Raw genomic sequence first — 19750 nt, forward strand, 5'->3', positions numbered from 1 at the left:
TGTCCCATCCCTCGGTGGGGGATTAGTTCCAAGACCTCCCCATGGCTACCAAAAGCCACAGATGCTCAAGTCCCTTATATAAAATGATGTAATATTTGCATATAACCTGCACACATCCTCCTATATACTTTAAACCATCTCTAGATTACTTGTAATACCTAATACAACATAAATGCCATATAAATAGTTATTGTACTATATTGTTTAGGGGATAATGACAAGAAAAATTCTGTATCTGCTCAGTACAAGTGCAGTCATCCTTTTTTTTTTCCAAATATTTTTGATCTTCAATTGGTTAAATCCACAAATGCAGAACCCATGGATTCAGAGAAACAGACAAACTGAACCAATGGGAGATATATATATATATATATATATATATATATATATATATATATATATAAAATTAAAGTAGACAAAGAAATAATAAAGATTACTATTCACAATAGCAAAATGGGATACACACACACACACACACACACACACAAACACACATATATATATATCACATTGGTTCTCTCTCTCTGGAGAACCCTAATATACTGATACCAAAAACAAAGACATTACAAGAAAAGAAAACTATAGACAAATCCTCTTATGACTTAGAGGCAAAAATTCTTAACAAAATTTTAATAAATTTAATCTAATAACATATCAAAAGAATAATACCAAATGACTAGAGTTTCTTCAGGAATGAAAGGTTGGTTTAACATATCGTGCCATCAATGTAATGTACCATATTAACAGACTAAAAAAGTAAAACCATATTATCATCTCAATGGATGCAGGGTAAGCACTTGACGATACCCAGCATCTATTTTTGATAAAAATTCTCAGCAAACTAGAAAGAAAAGAACTAGCTCAATCTGTTAAAGGACATCTAACGAAAACCCACAGCTAATGTACTTAAAGATGAAAGACAATGCTTTCCTCCTAAGATCATGAACAAGACAAGGATGTCCTCTCTCCACTTCTGTTCAACATTGTACTGGAGGTTCTAGCCAGTGCAATAAGCCAAGAAACAGAAACAAAAAGCACCCAGATAGGAAAGGAAACAAACTGTTTTTGTTCACAGACAACATGATTGTCTATGTAGAACACTCAACGGTCTTACAAAAAGTTACTAGAATTAATAAGTGAGTGTAGCAGTTTTGCTTTTTGTTTTGATTAATATACAAAAATTAATTGTATTTTTATATACTAGCAATAAACAATTGGAAATTTAAAAAATTTTAATACCATATATAGCCTGGTACAGTGGCTCACACCTATAGTCCCAGCACTTTGGGAGGTCAAGATGGGAGGATCGGTTCAGTACGGGAGTCCAAGGCCAGCCTAGGCAACATAGTGAGATCCCGTGTCTACACAAAAATAAAAATATTCAGGCATAGTGGCTCATGTCTGTAGTGCCAGAGCTACTTGAGAAGCTGAGGTGGGAGGATCACTTAAGCCCAGAAGTTCGAGGCTGCAGTGAGCTATAATCATGCCACTGTACTTCAGCCTGAGTGACAGAGCAAGACCTTGCCTCTAAAAAACCAAAAAAAAAAAAGCACATACAATAGCATCAAAAATATAAAATATTTCGGAATAAATCTGGTAAAATATATGTTCATGTATGAAAAGACTCAATAGTATTAAGATGTTAATTCTCCCCAAATTGATCTATAAATGCAATACAATCTTGATCAAAATCCCAGCAGGCATTTTTGTAGTAACTGAGGAGCCAATTCAAATGGAAGTGCAAAGGACTTAGAGTAGCTAAAACAACTTCCTTTAAAAGTTTTGGGCCAGGCATGGTGGCTTACGCCTGTAATCCCAGCAGTTTGGGAGGCCAAGGCTGGCAGATCTCCTGAAGTCAGGGGTTTAAGACCAGCATGGCCAATGTGGTGGAACCCTGTCTCTACTAAAAATACAAAAATTAGCCAGGTATGGTGGTGGGCACCTGTAATCCCAGCTACTCAGAATGCTGAGGCAGGAGAATCACTTGAACCTGGGAGGCAGAGTTTGCAGTGATCCAAGATCAGGCCACTGCACTTCAGCCTGGGCAACAGAGTGAGACTCCATCAAAAAAAAAAGTTTCACCTTGCCAGGGGTGATGGTTCATGCCTGTAATCCCAGCATTTTAGGAGGCTGAGGAGGAAGGATCACTTCAGACCTAGGTAGCAACACTGGTGAAATCTATCAAACCCAGGAACTCAAGACCAGTCTGGGTAACAAAGCAAGACTCTGTTTCTACCAAAAAAATTTTTTTAATTTGCCAGGTGTGGAGATCACTACTCCATCCTTGAACTCCTGGGCTCAAGCAATCCTCTGGCCTCAGCCTCCCGAGTAGCTAGGACTACAGGTGCACACCAGCACACCCAGCTAGCATGAGTGTTTTTTGTTTTTGTTTTGTTTTGTTGTTTTTTTGTCTGTTTTTTTATCATGTGACATAAGATTTATTGACTTCATATCAGCATTTAAGTATTGTTAACTTTTTTTTAAATTTTATTATTATTATACTTTAAGTTTTAGGGTACATGTTTGTTTTGTTTTTTGAGACAGGGTCTCACTCTGCCACCCAGGCTGGAGTGCAGTGGTGAAATCATGGCCCACTGTAGCCTTGACCTCCCCAGGCTCAGGTGATCCTCCCACCTCAAACTCCCAAGTATCTGGGACTACAGGTGCGCATCACCACACCAGCTAATTTTTTTGTGTATTTTTGTAAAGATGGAGTTTCTCCAATATTGCCCAGGCTGGTCTCGAACTCCTGAGCTCAAGTGATCCACCCACCTCAGCCTCCTAAAGTACTGGGATTACAGGCATAAGCCACTGCACCTGGCCAGGCACCAGTGTTTTTAAAGCTCCCAGAAGATTCCAATGTGCAGCCAATGTTGAGAACTGGGGAATGAGGGATGTAAATGAATCCCAGGAATACAAGGTATTATGAATGTGTGGAACGCGAGAAGGATCCAAAGTTTGGGTTAGATACAAGCCATGGAAGGGATGCCCAAGGTAGAGAATCCAGTGGGAAAGCAGGATCTTGGGTTAGGATGACTGCAGGAGTAGGGATAAAAAGGATAGGGATAACTCAGAACTATGAATGAAACATGTGAATTAGACATTTGTTCTGTCTCTCATGAAATTAGGGTCTGAATGTATCTTGAGAAGATGGTGGACAGAATCATCCAATTTTCTGGCTATGTGGTTACTAATTCTTTTCTCCTTTGGGAACCCAGGTCTGGGAAATTCTCAGTCATTAAACTTTCCAGAGGCTCTTTAAATTATTTGTGTAATCAGAGAACAAAAGAAGGAATCCCCCGCTCTGGGATCCAGGAACAGGCATAAAAGACTTAAGAGAGAAAGTGGCCTCTATTCTCCCTCTAAACCAGAGACTCTGAATTTGGGCTGTTTCAGAATCACCTGGAAACACCCTGCCTAGAGTGCGTCTCTAGCACTTTTTTATTTTATTTTATTTTATTTTATTTTATTTTATTTTATTTTATTTTGAGATCAAGTCTCGCTCTGTCACCAGGCTGGAATGCGGTGGTGCAATCTTGACTCACTGCAACCTCCGCCTCCCGGGTTCAAGCAATTCTCCTGCCTCAGCCTCCCGAGTAGCTGGGATTACAGGCGTGCGCCACCATGCCCAGCTAATTTTTGTATTTTTAGTAGAAACGGGGTTTCACCATGTTGGCCAGGATGATCTCAATCTCCTGATCTTGTGATCTGCCCACCTAAACCTCCCAAAGTGCTGGGATTACAGGTGTGAGCCACCATGCCTGGCCGCATTTATATTTTTAATAAATCCCTCAGGCCTCCAAAGTTTCAGAACCATAGCTATTTTTTTTTAAGATAGGGTCTCACTCTGTAGCCCAGGCTGGAGTGCAGTGGCACAATCATAGCTCACTGCAGCCTCCAATTCCCGGCCTCATGCAATCCTCCCACCTCAGTCTCCCAAATAGCTAGGACTACAGGTGCCCACCACTGCACCGAGCTGATTTTTTTTTTTTTTGGTCGAGACAGGATGTTGCTATGTTGCCCAGGCTGGTTTTGAACTCCTAGGCTCAAGTGATCCTCTTGCCTCTGCCTCCTAAAGTGCTGAGATTACACGCATGAGCCACTGTGCCCAGCCTAGAACCACTACCTTTAGAAGTAATAGAAGATGACATCTATTGAAAATATCCCTGTCTCAGCCAGGTGCAGTGGCTCATGCCTGTAATCCCAGCACTTTTGGAGGCTGAGTGGGTGGATCACTTGAGGTCAAGAGTTCGAGACCAGCCTGGCCAACATGATGAAACCCTGTCTCTACTAAAAATACAAAAATTAGCTGAACTTGATGACACATGCTTGCAATCCCAGCTACTCAGGAGGCTGAGGCAGGAGAATCACTTGACTCCAGGAGACAGAGGTTGCAGTAAGCCAAGATCATGCCACGGCACTCCAGCCTGAGCAACAGAGCAAGACTCCATCTCAAAAAAAAAAAAAAAATCCCTGTCTCAAATTCCTGCTTTCCAGGTAGATGGAGCAGGATAATGTGCTTTAATTGGTGAAGGGTTTCTGATCCCAGTTTATCATGCAGAAGGCAGGAGCAAGCCAGGGACAGGTCCTGGCGAAAGGAAGCTAAAATGGTGCCTTCAATACATGGGAAAGGGATACGAAAGAGGCTTAGGTGAGACCTCCTTAGAGCTAGTGGCACCTGGTCAGCAGGGCCGTAGAGTTGAGGCCATCCCCTTAGCAGCAGTGGGACTTTGTTACACACACCCTCTGAGTCTTGGTGAGAAACTAGTCCCAGGGCCCCTTGTTGTCTCTGCCACCCCCATTCATGACATCATGGAAACTTGTGTGCGGCTGGGCTCCTGAACACAGCAGCCTGCCCTCAGCTGGATGAGGCAGCCAAAACCCTAAAAGGGTTGTGATAGGGACTGGAGTCAACGAGTAGCTGTGGGAATGTGGTGGCGCAGACCCTTCACCCAGGGAGCCCTGTGGGCTAGAAACACCAGACAGCCAGGATGTGGCGAGAGACTGCCCAACACACTGTCTGTGTGGGGCAGAGGAAGGAAGGAGATGAAGGAAGGAACAGGTAGGTAGGAGGGCAAGATCCCAAGCAAGTCAGGACAACTCCCATGCCTTGCCCAGGAGCCTTAAGAAGCCCAGGCACCTGCTGAGTGAAAGAGGATATATTTATTGGCTGAGCAAGAAGGGAAGGTACAGTTGGTAATGGCTGCTTCTAGAAGCCACCAGTCTCAGGTTCACTTGTTCCGAGCCCAGTTTCCTCCAAGGCGGCTGTAATGAGCATCATCTCGATCTCGGAGGGGCTAAGAGAGGAGAAGAGCAAACGGTCAGGAGGCAGGGTTAGAACTCTTCAAGGAAGGGCCCCAGCAGGCCCCGACGATGAGAGCTCCTGCCTGACCTCTCCAGTCACACCCAGCAATGAACTCCCCAGTAGGACCCTTCCCACGTGCAAACAGCATTCAGTGTCAGCCTCTCTATCCCCACTCACCCTCCCTTCATTCCTGCCTCCTTCCCCTCAAGGCTCACCTGATAGACCTGGTCATTCCTCAACAGAGCTTGTGTGTCGGCAGCTAGAAGAACCAGAGAGAGACATCAATGGCCTAGCAGATGGAACAGTGAGATCCACCCTCCCACACCCTCAGAAGTCTGCATGAGTGATATGAACACACAAGTTCTTTCAACAGTCAAAGTTCTAGGAGTCTTTAGGAGATTGCAAGAGTAACTCCCAGCTGAGACTAAACCTAGCACCAGCCCCATTCCTTAGCTGGTGCATAAGCTCACTGGTACACACACACACACACACACACACACACACACTCTCATGCTCTGCTCTTCCACTAACCCCCAGACGGCCTTCCAGTCTCATGTCCAGCAAAGCAGAAGACTCCCAAAGCAAGGAGCAGAGTGGCAATGACATCAGTGACAATGATGCCAGCCACGGTGGCTGGATCCAGCTCCACACAGCTCTGGCACACTGTGGAGGAAGGGAGGAGAGAGGAGAGGTTGAGAGCCTTTAAGATCAGGGAACCATCCTCTGCCTCCTAGGGCAACCCTTAGATCTCTTATGCCAAAACCCAAATTTCAATAAGACCCTGGGAGAAAGGCCTGGTGATGGGCTTGCCACACCTTCCTCCACCCTGCATCCTAAGGAATCCCTGGGAAGAGCTAAGAAGTAATCTCAGCTTTTGGGACCTTGAACAAGGTGGTGGGCCAAACCTCTCACCCAACCAAGGCTGCAGTAACATGACCCCTACTGCTCTGTCTTGCTGAGTTAAGCTCTCTCTTCCACTTTGAAGGTCCCCAAATCTGGCTTGTACTATTACAATAGTGACCTCACTTTGTTTAGAGAACAGATGGGTTCACCATATCCCTCTCTAGCCAGAAAGTTCTCACATTCAGAAGCCCTATCCATTCCAACCCAAAGGGTTCAGGAAGCACGTACTTCGATAATGAACTTGCACGGTAGATTCTTTGTCCTTGTATACATCTGTCCCATTACACCTATATATTCCTCGTGGGTCCAGGATGCGTTTTCCCAGGTCCAGTCTTGTAATGTCTGACAGCAGTGTTCCCACCGTTCCCTCTACCCATGTGATGCTGGTATTGCAATTCACAAACACTCTGTCCTCAAGTTCCTCTATAGGTATCTTGAAGGGATTCACTAAAGGGGAAAAAATATCACAGTTGGAGACAGCTCTTTGGTCTGCACCAAGCCCTTTGTTCTGCAGAAGCTCATACTTAACAGAGACCATTTTCCTTGTCCAGGACAGTTTATGGTTTCCATCAAGAGAGACAGAAGTCACAAGAAAAAGCCTTCAGAAAGTTCCCCACCAACTGCAGGGGTCAAGGGGGACATGAGGATGCCATTCAAGCAGAGGACAGGTCTTGGGGCCTTGGTGCAAAAGAGGACCCCTCAGAGCAGGGTTGACCCAAGCACCTTCCTGGAAATGAATCCAGACCGCTGATGAGGAGTAGGGGGAGCACGGACCACTGAAGCACCCAGAAGATATGGAAAGACAGAAGAACATTCCTCGGTTGGAAACGTCTGCATTTTTTCTTCAAGGAAACATCTAATTCTACTTCCCAGCCATCTACAACACTCCCACTTCAGCTTCTTATCCTCATCCTTCCTCATTGCTCCTGCTCCATCGACAACCAAGAAAGCGGGGCTCTCAATACTGAAGCCTTTCCCAGGGCCAGGGATGGTTGTGGGTGGAGACCAGCTGGTTTACCAGCCGCTGAATTATCAGCCAAGTGGTCCAGAACGGGACCAGGGCAAATCCCATGTACAGTTTTCCACCCTTGGTTAGAAGGAGAACAGGAAAAAAAATTTATTGAATCCATCCCTAGAGCTCCTCACAAGTCAAGTCTTGTGGGAGACTTTTAGGGCTGGAGGTGAGTGCAGCAACATTCCAGATGCAGTGAGTTCCTCTGACAGCCTGAGCACATCTCCACAGGCCACAGAGGCACTACAGTCTATCCCTCCAAACACAGGGAAAAGTGGAGGCTACATTCATTCATCCTGGGCTTCACACTCAGTCCCAAATTTGGATACAAGAGCATCTTCTAGAAAACCCTGAAATAGCTGTTGCTCACACTTCTGAAGCAGGTTGGAAGTATATGCATGTATACTCAAGGAGACACATGCACATCAAATGCTTCACATCCTACAGTCGCGTCCTCTTCAGGGATCTGTCTCCAGTGGAAATCCTGAGTGTCCTAGTGCAGCCAACTATTAGGTGACCATTGGACCCAGTTTGCTTAGCGTTGAAGGGGTTCCTGGGACATGGGACTTTCCATTTTAAAACTGAAATTGGCAAACTGAGATGAGTTAAAATCCTCCCATGTAACAACCCCTCAAATCTTCCCTCCCTCCTGCTCAACCTAAAGTTAACTTCTCTTAAAGCATTCACATGAGTGCTAGGACATGCCTCCAGGGATGACATAATCATGGCCAAACAAACAAGAGTCCTGATTCCAGAGGCCATCAGGCCTAAAAGGAGTAGTGCAGGAAGCTGTGCTCCCATGGCCAGTCCCAGATTCAGGTACATACGTACTGAGCTATTTTCTGCAGATCTCTGGCCTAAGGCCTTCTGAGAGACATTCTAGGCCCACGTGCACCCGTGGCTGGAGTCAGTCAAAGCCAAGAGCCTGTTTCCCAGATTCTATGCTACATCCTGCCCCTGCCCTCCTGACACCCCTGGGGTGCCTGGTGAACTGAAGCTAGCACCGAGAAGCACTTTTTTTTTTTTTTTGAGATAAGGTCTCACAGGTTGCCCAGGTTGGAGGGCAGTGGCATGATCACAGCTCAGTGAAGCCTTGAAATCCCGGGCTCAAGTGACCCTCCTGCCTCAGCCTCTCAAGTAGCTGGGACTACAGTTGTGCACCACCATGCCTGGCTAATTCTTTTGTTTTTTGTAAAGATAGAGTCTCATCATGTTGCTCAGACTGGTCTCAAACTCCTGGCCTCAAAGGATCCTCCCACTTCGGCCTCCCAAAGCTCTGGGATTACTGGTGTGAGCCACCGTGCCTGGCAAGAAACACTTTCAAGTGGGCCTCACTCCCATCAGTAATGTCCCTCTCAGGTCCCTTCCCCCACCCACCTGGAGTAGCCTTACCTTGCGAGAGAAGGGTAGCCAGTACCAGGCCAGACAGAAACGTGCTATGTTCCATCTCCCAGCGGAACTCATCCAGTAGATAAAGCCAGGTCACCGAACTATCAGCCTGGGTGAGAGCTGCCCTCCCCTAGCTGACTCACAGGTACCGGAAAGAGGAGAGTGGGGGAGGAACTAGAAGATGTCTGCTTCTCTGCTTTCTGCCGTTGATGATGGGAAATTTTCAGAGTGGGGGTGGGCTAGGGGTAGGGTAGGAAGGAAGCGGTGTAAATTGCTCTATCTCTGAGCAGGGAGCTGGCAGAGAATATGGAAAAGGTGGCCTGAACTTTAGCGTCCCTATTGACAATGCAACCACATTTACGCACAACCTAAACACTGCCACATCTCGAAGCCCCTTGAGAGAAGCCTTCGGCCCCATAGCGCAAGCCATAGCAGCTAGATTTCTCAGGAGGCTGATCTTCCTCAGGACCCTTCACTAGGCAGCCAGGGACACCAGATCTAGCAGCTTCTTGTCAGTGGGAGGTTGGGCTTTAGAGACCCCAGCCAGAGATTTGAATCCTGGGTCCAATACTGCCTACCTGTGGGGCCTGGGCCAGCCATAAAATTTTTCAGAGTCTTATTCCATTAGTACCATTATTAGGATTCAAACAAGATGTTCGCATGGTGCCTCACGCATCATATGTGCTCAATAAGGGGTAGTTATTAATAACAATATAATTGACTGACAGGCAATATTGAGCCTCCCGGTGAGACAAATGGACCTTTTTCCCCTGTGGCCTATGAGGATCTGAAACTCTTCACACTGCTGCAGTTAGACTGTCACTTACCTGGGGACAGAGTCATGCCTGTCTTGCTCACTGCTGTATCTTGTGCCTGGCACATAACGGGAGCTCTGCACATTTTTGTTGGCTCACTGACTGACTGGCTGAGGGAGACAGGGGCCTGAGATCCTGGACATTCAGTCCGGGCTCTGGCCCCTGAAAATGTGCTGGCCTGTCCTCAGAATTGTTCCACCTATTCCCTTCCAGGCACCTCTTTCATGATCTCAAAAGAATAGTGAAGCCAGGTGCCGTGTCTCACGCCTGTAATCCCAACACTTTGGGAGGCTGAGGCAGGCGGATCACAAGGTCAGGAGTTCGAGACCAGCCTGACCAACAAGATGAAACCCCGTCTCTACTAAAAATACAAAAATTAGCCGGGCTTGGTGGCATACGCCTGTAATCTCAGCTACTCAGGAGGCTGAGGCAGGAGAATCGCTTGAACCCAGGAGGTGGAGGTTGCAGTGAGCTGAGATAGCGCCACTGCACTCCAGCCTGGGCAACAAAGTGAGACTCTGTCTCAAAAAAGAAAAAGAAAAAAAAAAGTGAAAAAAATTCCTAAATGAAGGCCTGGACTGAGGTGGCTTTCCATTCGGAGGTCCAGCCCCAAGCAGCTGAGAGTCCCTCCTAAATTCATTACCTACAGCAACAACAACTAGCAATGAGTAACAACTGGCTACAATCCTAACAACTAATGACAGGGACATTTATCTCCCTCATGAAGAAACGGTCCCAGGACCATCTCCCACCCAGCATCCATTGCGGTTCCCTGTGCAAGATGAGTCTCTGAGTGTGAATCCAGCATTCTCTCCCTCTCCTTCCCCACCACCTCCACCCTCCTTAACGGAAAAACAAAAGGCATCTGCACCTGCAGCCCTGCTGAGGCCCCTGCTGCCCACGCTTGCAGCAGAGGGTGGAGGCTCTGGGTTCTTGCCTTCTCTCAAGGGCCCCAGCCCCAACGCTGATGGGTGGAGCCAGTCTAGCTGCTGCACAGGCTGGCTGGCTGGCTACTAAGGGCTGCTCCGCGTTTTTGCCAGAGGACAGAGACTGACATGGAACAGGGGAAGGGCCTAGCTGTCCTCATCCTGGCTATCATTCTTCTTCAAGGTAAGGGCCTACTAGGGGTCTGGCAGCCTGGGAAAGGGCTCAAGGGAAGAGCCCATCACTAGTGAGACAGGAATATTGGGATCCCTAACCTTCAGCCTACCTCTGCTGTCACCTTAGAGTTCAAAGAAGGGCAAAATGGAGCCTCTTAACTGTTCTCTGCTAGAGAGAAACAGTGTCCCACGGAGGAGAAGGAATCCTTGTCTCTGAAAAATGCAAACAGAGTACTTAACTGGCTGAAGAGAGGACCCTGTTACCGCCATCTTAGATTTGAATGCAGCCCAAAAGGGCATAGGCCAAGAAACTAAAAGGAAAAAGTATATGTTCCCTACTTCAGAGCTGGGGGCTAGCAGTCGACCTATGAAATGTCCATTCACTCAGTTGGGCAGTTGGCCAATTGGTCAACAAAGATGGGTGAGACCCTAATATGTGATACGCCATGAGGAAATAAAAATGAATAAAACACTTATGCTCTACAGAACTCATAGTCTCATTGGAGAAATTAGTTTTCATGGTGCCATACTGAGTGTACAGTATAGTATGGGTGCCTGCATGAATACTCCATTGGAATATCCAATAGGAAGTGGATGAACTGGGTTGATGCCCGGAGTCTGGACATACTGGGAAAGTTAAAACCATGGAATTTGCTGAAGTCACATAAGTACTATGTGAGGAAGAGGGGGCTGAAGATGGAACAGTGAAGGCACCAATTTTAAGGGGCAGTTAGAGGAAAAAAAACATTCCAGGAAAGAGATAAAAGGAGAATCAAAGAGCTGAAATAATCAAATGTATGCACTACCTTGGAAACCAAAGGAGTAGAGAGCTTCTAGAAAGAGAGAATTACCAAGAGTATAAAATGTTAAGGAGAGCCCACTAATATAAGAATATATTTAAAAGTTTAAGTCTCTGGGATGTGGCAGAATATGCATCATGGGTGATTTAGCACAGTTTCAGCAGGGTATTGTGAGTGGAAGCCAAGTGAAAATTGGTAGAAGGTGAAGGTCAGGTGATGAGGTCAGCAAGTGTAGACTATTCTTTAAAGAAATTTGGATGAGGAGGGAGAAAAGACTGGGTGGTAGGTAGAGGAGGAAGTAGAGTCTAAGAATAAATGTTCTTGAGGGTGAGAGAAACTTGAGCACATTTCTAGGCTAAAGGAGAAGATGATGAGTAGAGCAAGGTCCTGGAGTTGATGATGGAAGGACAGTCAAGAGTGGGGTCAAGAGCACAGAGGGGAAGGCAACGTTACCCTCTAAGACCGGGAGAAAGGAAGTGCAAACGGCGCTGGCCCCAGATAGGTTTATAAAGGGAAAGGAAGCTAAAGGAGAAAGGACAACAGCTTCCGTGCTCTAAAAAATCCAGGTGGGAGGCAACGCCACCTGCTGAAACTGAGCTAGGTGATGACTGGTTGGGAGACTTGAAGAGGACAGTGAGAGTTTAGAATAAAATTATTTCTAAGAGAAATGGAAGGAAAAGTCAGCTAAAGACAGCACAGGTTGAGGAGCAACTCTCAAGCCTGGGTGAGGTGGCTGCATATCGTGGAAAGAGCATTGAGTTGAGCAGTAGAAAACCTGAGCTCTGGATCCAGCTTGGACACCAATGAGCTATGTGTACTTGAACAATTCCTCTACTGTCTGGGAGTTCTCATGCCAGCCAATCCAGAAATGTGGCAGGGACGGGCATGGTGGCTCACGCCTGTAATCCCAGCACTTTGGGAGGTTGAGGCAGGTGGATCACCTGAGATCAGGAGTTCGAGACCATCCTTGTCAACATGGTGAAACCCCATCTCTACTAAAAATATTTTAAAAATTAGTGGGGTGTGGTAGTGGGTGCCTGTAATCCCAGCTACTCAGGAGGCTGAGGCAGGAGAATTGCTTGAACCCAGGAGATGGAGGTTGCAGTGAGCCAACATGGTGCCACTGCACTCCAGCCTGGGTGACAGAGTGAGACTCCATCTCAAAAAAACAAAACAAAAAAAAAGAAATGTGGCTATACGACCTCTTAAGTCCTAAAAGGAAAGCTCACTCAGATATGCAACATTAAAAGATGTCAATCGGCCAGGCACAGTGGCTCATGGCTATAATCCCAACACTTTGGGAGGCTAGGGAGGGAGGATCATTTGAGCCCAGGAGTTCAAGACCAACCTGGGCAAAATAGGGATACCCTGTGTCTACAAAAACTACGAAAATTAGCCAGGCATTTTGGCATGCACTTATGCCAGCTACTTGGGAGGCTGAAGTGGGAGGATTGCTTGAGCCCAGGAGCTCGAGGCTGCAGTGAGCCATGATCACACCACTGCACTTCAGCCTGAGTGACAGAGAAAGAAAAAAAAAAAAAAGATGTCTCAAAAAAAAAAAAAAAAAAACTATGTCAACGATCAGTGCAATCTCCTTCCCTGAATCCGATTTAGAATGAGGGGTCTCTGTCTTCTCTCGGTCTTCTGACCAGGTGGTCAGGAGAAGAACTAGTTAGAAACCTCTTTAACTGTTTGTCTTGCCTTTTCTCCCATTTGCTCATTTATTCATTTGCACATTCATTCAACAAATAAAGTTCCTACCATGTTCCAGGCACTGCACTGGATACTGTTCAAAAATAATCCTGCCCTGCATGAGGTTCTAAGACAGTTCACTTCTTTTATTTCCATAATACTTTGACTCATGACCGTCTCTCCCTATCACACACACTCCACCTCTAGCCACACTACCTCTCTTGTCCTTTTCCAAAGCTGCATCTTATTCAGCTATTCTTTCTACTCAGAATGACTTTCTCTGTCTGGTATATTCCTGCTTACTCTTCAAGGCCCAGACAAATGTTATTTCCTCTATTAAGCTTTCCCTGATCCTCACCCTTGGACAAAATTAATAGCTTCTACCCTTTTTTCATATGCAGTCATATAAGCACTAAAAGACAATGTATACATTCTATTAAATTAATTGCATATATGTTTTAATTTTTTCACTTCATTCATAAACTTTGGAAGCAGCAGTTGATTCTTCATATCAGCACTCTTTTCTTTCATAATATCTAATTATTTTAGGTCGTAATAGTGCTCGTTAAATGTTTGGATTAAATCTAATTGAATTGAATTCAAGTGCCAGATCTCTGTAATATGTCCACCATGCAACTCTACTACCCTAAGGTTTTGTTTGTCTGTTTGTTTGTTTGTTTTTGTTTTTTTGAGACAGCTTTAACACCTAGGCTGGAGTGCAGTGGTGCAATCTCGGCTCACTGCAACCTCCACCTCCCAGGCTCAACCATTCCTCCCACTTCAGCCTCCTGAGTAGCTGGGACTACAGGTGCATACCACCATGCCCGGCTAATTTTTTAGTATTTTCTGTAGAGACAGGTTTTCGCCATGTTGTCCAGGCTGGTGTCTAACTCCTGGGCTCAAGCAATCTGCCCACCTCAGCATCCCAAAGTGCTGGGATTACAGGTGTGAGCCACTGCTGCCAGTCAACTCTGAGTTTTGAGACAGATTTGAGGACTAATTGAAAAGCTAACTTCCCTGGGACATCCAGGGTTTTTATAAGAAAAGGATCATCAAGCCTGAATATTTTATAAGGAACTCAGCCTAAAGGTTTTGGATAGTGCACACCCACTCCTTGCCAGGGCATTAGCTGCTCAAGAAGCAGAGTGTTCTGGACTGGATAGGCAATATCCTTACTTACATATACTACAATACAATTCTGGTGCTAACCCCCCAAATTAGTGTCAGACCCTACAGGGTAAGAGCATGGTTCCCAACCAGATTGCCCTCACTTTAAATGCCAGCTACAAGTTCAGGGTACCCCAGACCACTCACATTTCTGACAAACTGCCTGCAATCTTAAGGATTCCCATGACCCTCCTCATTGATAATTTGCTAGAATAACTCACAGAATTTAAGAAAGTGCTGTACTTCCTATTTCAGTTTTATTAAAAAATAAAATAAAATCAGAACCAGCTAAATGAAAAGGGCAACGTCTAAGAGGGTCCCGAACACAGAGCCTCCGTGCCCTCTCCCCGTGGAATTAGAACACATCGCCCCCAGCGCTCTCCCACACTCTGCCAGCACATTGATGGGTTCACCAACCAGGAAGCTCCACCAAGTTTTTATTGAGGTATCTTTACATAGGCATGATTGATTGAATCATTGGCCGCTTGACTGATCTCAATCTCTAGGATCCCTTCCTGGGGCTGATACCACTAGTTTCAAAGCTGCAATCCTCTTACCATATGGTTGGTCTTGACCAGCACCATCCTGAGTCATTGCCATGCATAAACTCAGGTATGGTCTAAGGGTCCACCACAGATAACAAAGCCACTCCTGTCACTCATGAAATTCCAACGGTTAGAAACACCTCCCAGGATACCAGGACAAAGATGAGATAAATTATTTATTATCACCTTGAATTCAATTGGGTGATTTAGTCTACAATCCGGAAAACTAAGTATAGATACTACCATTTTCATGGATTTGGATCTTTCTTCATCTTGGCCTCAAATAACCATGGAAATACTTCAGGGCATCTGAACAACTCCATGCCCAGCTAATACTCTATCTCTCTTCTGTCTTTACAGGTACTTTGGCCCAGTTAATCAAAGGTAGGAGAAATGGCTTCTTTCTATACTCAGACTCAGAATATTGACGGAAATTTGGCTTCCTACAACAGTAGTCCTACAGGAGCGAACAGTTTAGAATGAATGAAAGGACGGGGATAGATAGGTGATGTCTCTATTGTCAACCAAATCAGTGACCTGACATAAGCTGTTCCGGGCGGCTTGCCTGTAGCTAAGCATTTAACTGGTCTCTTACAGGAGAAGCAGGACCCTAGTAGCTAGGGACACATCTCAAACCGTGACCCATGAACCAGCAGGTATTGGCATCACCTGGGATCCTGACGTTAGTCTCTGTCAATCCTTCTCTTTAGTTCATCTATTCTACCCAAAGTGATCTCATCATCTGGTATGCTGTTAGCAGTTTCTTACCTGTATAGTATCTTCCAAATAACATGCCCCAAAATCCCAAAGTTTTACCCCTACTAATTACAACAATGTCTCTTTTATTCTTCACCCCCTGACGCAGATATTGGCGTCACCCGAGAGCATGTTAGTAGTGCGGAATCTCGCCTCCCCAGAACTACTAAATAGCACCTGAAATTTTAACAAGATCCCCATGTGATTCATGTGCACATCAAAGTTTGAGAAACACTACTCTAATGATCTCCTGGTATGCAGAAGCAGGGAGAATTTCAGAGGCAAGATCCTTAATAGAACCATGGCTTTTCTCATTTCAGGAAACCACTTGGTTAAGGTGTATGACTATCAAGAAGATGGTTCGGTACTTCTGACTTGTGATGCAGAAGCCAAAAATATCACATGGTTTAAAGATGGGAAGATGATAGGCTTCCTAACTGAAGATAAAAAAAAATGGAATCTGGGAAGTAATGCCAAGGACCCTCGAGGGATGTATCAGTGTAAAGGATCACAGAACAAGTCAAAACCACTCCAAGTGTATTACAGAAGTATGTAATCCCCTTTGGTCTGTTTGTTGTGAAATTAATCAGTATTTGCTGTTCTGGTGAGCTATTTATCTGGGGTGAAAGTGGAAATAGATCCTCAACAGTAATATTATCGCCTGTTCTCTTAATTTCAGCTTGCCTCTTTTAAAATACTGTAGATACTTCCCTCACCCTATTGAAAAACTACAGCCAGTCCTGTAAAACTTTGTTTACCTTTGGGTGGGCTCCATGGATTCGAGCAATTCAGCACTGAGTTGAATGAAGGGATTGGGGAGACAGGGGTGATCATAAGGTGAGCAGCAGTGAGAACTGGAGCGCAGTGGAGCATGAAGAGCATCTAGTCTTCCTTCTGTTCCAGATACTTCCTGGTAGTTAGACTACATGGGCTTTCCCAGGAATCCTGGGGGACTTAAGAGCATCAAGATGCGTTGAGTTTTGGCGCAAGGATCTTCCCTTGCCCTGCCACCCACAGAGGAAAAGCCTGCTGCCCTCCACAGCGGCATTATTGCAGATAGGCGGGAGAAAACGAACCAGGAAAAACAACTTTCGCAACCTGAAGGTTTGTCTCTCCTTTTCCCTACAGTGTGTCAGAACTGCATTGAACTAAATGCAGCCACCATATCTGGCTTTCTCTTTGCTGAAATCGTCAGCATTTTCGTCCTTGCTGTTGGGGTCTACTTCATTGCTGGACAGGATGGAGTTCGCCAGTCGAGAGGTAAAAGAATGCTCTTAGATGAGAGATGGGACCACCTGAGACCCTCAGCTTTCCTCCTACCATTATGTACCCAATAGAAGAGACTGAGTTGGTGCCTCTTGCTAGTGTGCATAGTTGGGTGAGGCTGTATTTCTCTGAGACAGGAGAAAAGGATACTTGGTGTTATCACAGCATGTTCACCTGTCTCAAGATACAACTCCCTCTGTCAAAAAAAAAAAACAGGCGCGGTGGCTCACGCCTGTAATCACAACACTTTGGGAGACCGAGGCGGGCAGATCACGAGGTCAGGAGATCGAGACCATCCTGGCTAGCACGGTGAAACCCCGTCTTTACTAAAAATACAAAAAATTAGCCGGGCGTGGTGGCGGATGCCTGTAGTCCCAGCTACTCTGGAGGCTGAGGCAGGAGAATGGCATGAACCCGGGAGGCGGAGCTTGCATGAGCCGAGATCGTGCCACTGCACTCCAGCCTGGGCGACAGAGCAAGACTCCGTCTCAAAAAAAAAAAACTATTTTAAGTAAACCCTTACATACAGAAAAGTGAATCACAAGCATACAGCTCAAAAAAAATTTCACAGAACAAATACACCCATGCAGCCAGCACATAATTTAAGAAAGACAATATTACCAATGCCATTGAAGCCCCTCCTGTGGTCACTTCCAGCCACTACCCATCCTCAAGAGTGAGCATTGTCCTGACTTCTAACAACAAGGATTAACTTTGCTTGTTTTTGTTCTTTATGTAAATGGACTCATACTAAGTATTCTTGTGAGTAGCTTCTTTCACTCAACAACATGTTTATGTGCTTTATCCATACTCTTGTGTGTATATAAAACTCTTATTGTTATTTAGTATTCCATTTTGTGAATATAACCCAATTTATTATGCATTCTACCTTGTGTGGATTCTGTTTCTTTTTTGTGCAGCTTCAGACAAACAGACTCTGTTGCCCAATGACCAGCTCTACCAGGTAAGGGGATGAAGAATAAAAGAGACATTGCTGTAATTAGTGGGGGTAAATCTTTGGGATTGAGGGGCATGTTATTTGGAAGATCCTATACAGGTAAGAAACTGCTAACAGCATACCAGATGATGAGATCAGTTTGGGTAGAATAGATGAACTAAAGAGAAGGATTGACAGAGACTGAGGTCAGGATCTAGTGAGCACAAGTTGAAGAACTCACTGAGAGGGACACATGAAGAAACTCTCGACAGGCCGGGCACTCACTATAGACAGGCCATGGCTCATGCCTGTAATCCCAGCACCTTGGGAAGCCAAAACAGGTGAATCACCTGAGGTCAGGAATTCGAGACAAGCCTGGCCAACATGATGAAACTCTGTCTCTACTAAAAATACAAAAAAAATTAACCAGGCGTGGAGGAGCGCACCTGTAGTCCCAGCTACTCAGGAGGCTGAGGCAGGAGGACCACTTGAACCCAGGAGGTCGAGGTTGCAGTGAGCTGCGATTGCGCCACTGCACTCCAGCCTGGGCAACAGAGCAAGACTCCGTCTCAAAAAAAAAAAAAAAGAGAGAGAGAAAAAGAAAAAAGACAGAGCCTCCATCTTCTTGTCCTCTTTCCATCCTCAGGACCATGAAGTACCCACTCCAAACTCTCACACATAAAAAACATTCAATAAACATGCATCAAATTAATTAATAGAGGATGGAAAAAATGACTTATGACTGTGCTGTCCTTTCCAGCCCCTCAAGGATCGAGAAGATGACCAGTACAGCCACCTTCAAGGAAACCAGTTGAGGAGGAATTGAACTCAGGACTCAGAGTAGGTGGGTTCTTCAATGCCAATTCTAATAAAGGACCCTTGCATCAACTGCCCTCCCAATTGCTTCTAAGTCTAGCTCCCTTCCCTAAGCGGCTATAAGCATCAGACTCTGGGGATCAGGGATTGGGAGGTGGTTTGGAGTACTCTTTTCTAAAAATTCTGGGGCCATACTGATTGTCTTGGCCTAGGAAAATATGAATTTTATGTATCTGTAAATCCTGTCAGAGCAGGGCCTCAAGCCATAGAGATGCTGAATATTAATCTTAACCTACATTAGAATTTCTCATTATCTACACTATTAACATTTTGGGCTAATTAATTATTTGTGATGAGGGGCTAGCCTGTGCATTGTAGGAGTTATGGAAGCATCCCTGGCCTCTCTCCACCAGATGCTGGTAGATTGTCCAGTGTGACAATCAAAAATGTGTCCAGACATTACCAAATGTGTCCAAACATCACCTCCAGGGCAAAATCACCCTTAGTTAAGAACCACTAACCCATATTAACCTTCCAATCAATAAATCAATCAGTCAGAAGTTATGATTTAATTAATCTATCTGAAGTTTCTATCAGGAAGACAGGGTTGAAAGCATTATTTGGTTTTTTTGAACAAATTGCAATTTTTCTTTTTTCAGTCCAGGTGTTCTCCTCCTATTCAGTTCCCAGAATCAAAGCAATGCATTTTGGAAAGCTCCTAGCAGAGAGACTTTCAGCCCTAAATCTAGACTCAAGGTTCCCAGAGATGACAAATGGAGAAGAAAGGCCATCAGAGCAAATTTGGGGGTTTCTCAAATAAAATAAAAATAAAAACAAATACTGTGTTTCAGAAGCGCCACCTATTGGGGAAAATTGTAAAAGTAAAATGAAAAGATCAAATAACCCCCTGGATTTGAATATAATTTTTTGTGTTGTAATTTTTATTTCGTTTTTGTATAGGTTATAATTCACATGGCTCAAATATTCAGTGAAAGATCTCCCTCCACCGTCATCCCCTGCTACCCAGTGACCCTGTTGCCCTCTTCAGAGACAAATTAGTTTCTCTTTTTTTTTTTTTTTTTTTTTTGAGACAGTCTTGCTCTGTCACCCAGGCTGAAGTGCAGTGGCACCATCTCGGCTCACTGCAACCTCTGCCTCCTGGGTTCAAGCGATTCTCCTGCCTCAGCCTCCCGGGCAGCTGGGATTACAGGCACACATTACCACACCTGGCTAATTTTTGTATTTTT

The 19750-nt window shown here is 45.2% G+C and overlaps 2 protein-coding genes across 5 annotated transcripts; one reads left to right on the forward strand and one right to left on the reverse strand.

Moving 5' to 3' along the window:
- The first annotated feature begins 4837 nt into the window (after window positions 1-4837).
- CD3G (CD3 gamma subunit of T-cell receptor complex) lies at window positions 4838-19341 on the forward strand. 4 transcript variants are annotated; one of them, XM_063710818.1, is made up of 7 exons: window positions 4838-5062; window positions 15089-15112; window positions 15805-16032; window positions 16613-16744; window positions 17671-17714; window positions 18448-18531; window positions 19163-19341. In XM_063710818.1, the coding sequence occupies exons 1-6, from the start codon at window positions 4930-4932 to the stop codon at window positions 18511-18513; spliced, it is 627 nt and encodes a 208-aa protein (XP_063566888.1). In that variant the 5' UTR covers window positions 4838-4929; the 3' UTR covers window positions 18514-18531; window positions 19163-19341. The 4 variants fall into 4 exon arrangements, with proteins under 4 accessions (XP_063566888.1, XP_018892935.3, XP_004052264.3 ...); XM_019037390.3 differs by having other exon boundaries at window positions 19168-19341; XM_004052216.4 differs by lacking the exon at window positions 4838-5062 and adding an exon at window positions 9921-10534.
- On the reverse strand, window positions 5145-8796 carry CD3D (CD3 delta subunit of T-cell receptor complex). Its single transcript, XM_004052214.4, has 5 exons — window positions 8613-8796; window positions 6437-6655; window positions 5837-5968; window positions 5521-5564; window positions 5145-5297 (listed from the first exon to the last, which is right to left on the reverse strand). Exons 1-5 carry the CDS (start codon window positions 8665-8667, stop codon window positions 5232-5234), a joined length of 516 nt encoding a protein of 171 aa, XP_004052262.1. The 5' UTR covers window positions 8668-8796; the 3' UTR covers window positions 5145-5231.
- Window positions 19342-19750: the final 409 nt, after the last annotated feature.

The sequence above is a fragment of the Gorilla gorilla genome, chromosome 9 (assembly GCF_029281585.2).
Source record: "Gorilla gorilla gorilla isolate KB3781 chromosome 9, NHGRI_mGorGor1-v2.1_pri, whole genome shotgun sequence".
NCBI classification, from domain to species: Eukaryota; Metazoa; Chordata; class Mammalia; order Primates; family Hominidae; genus Gorilla; species Gorilla gorilla.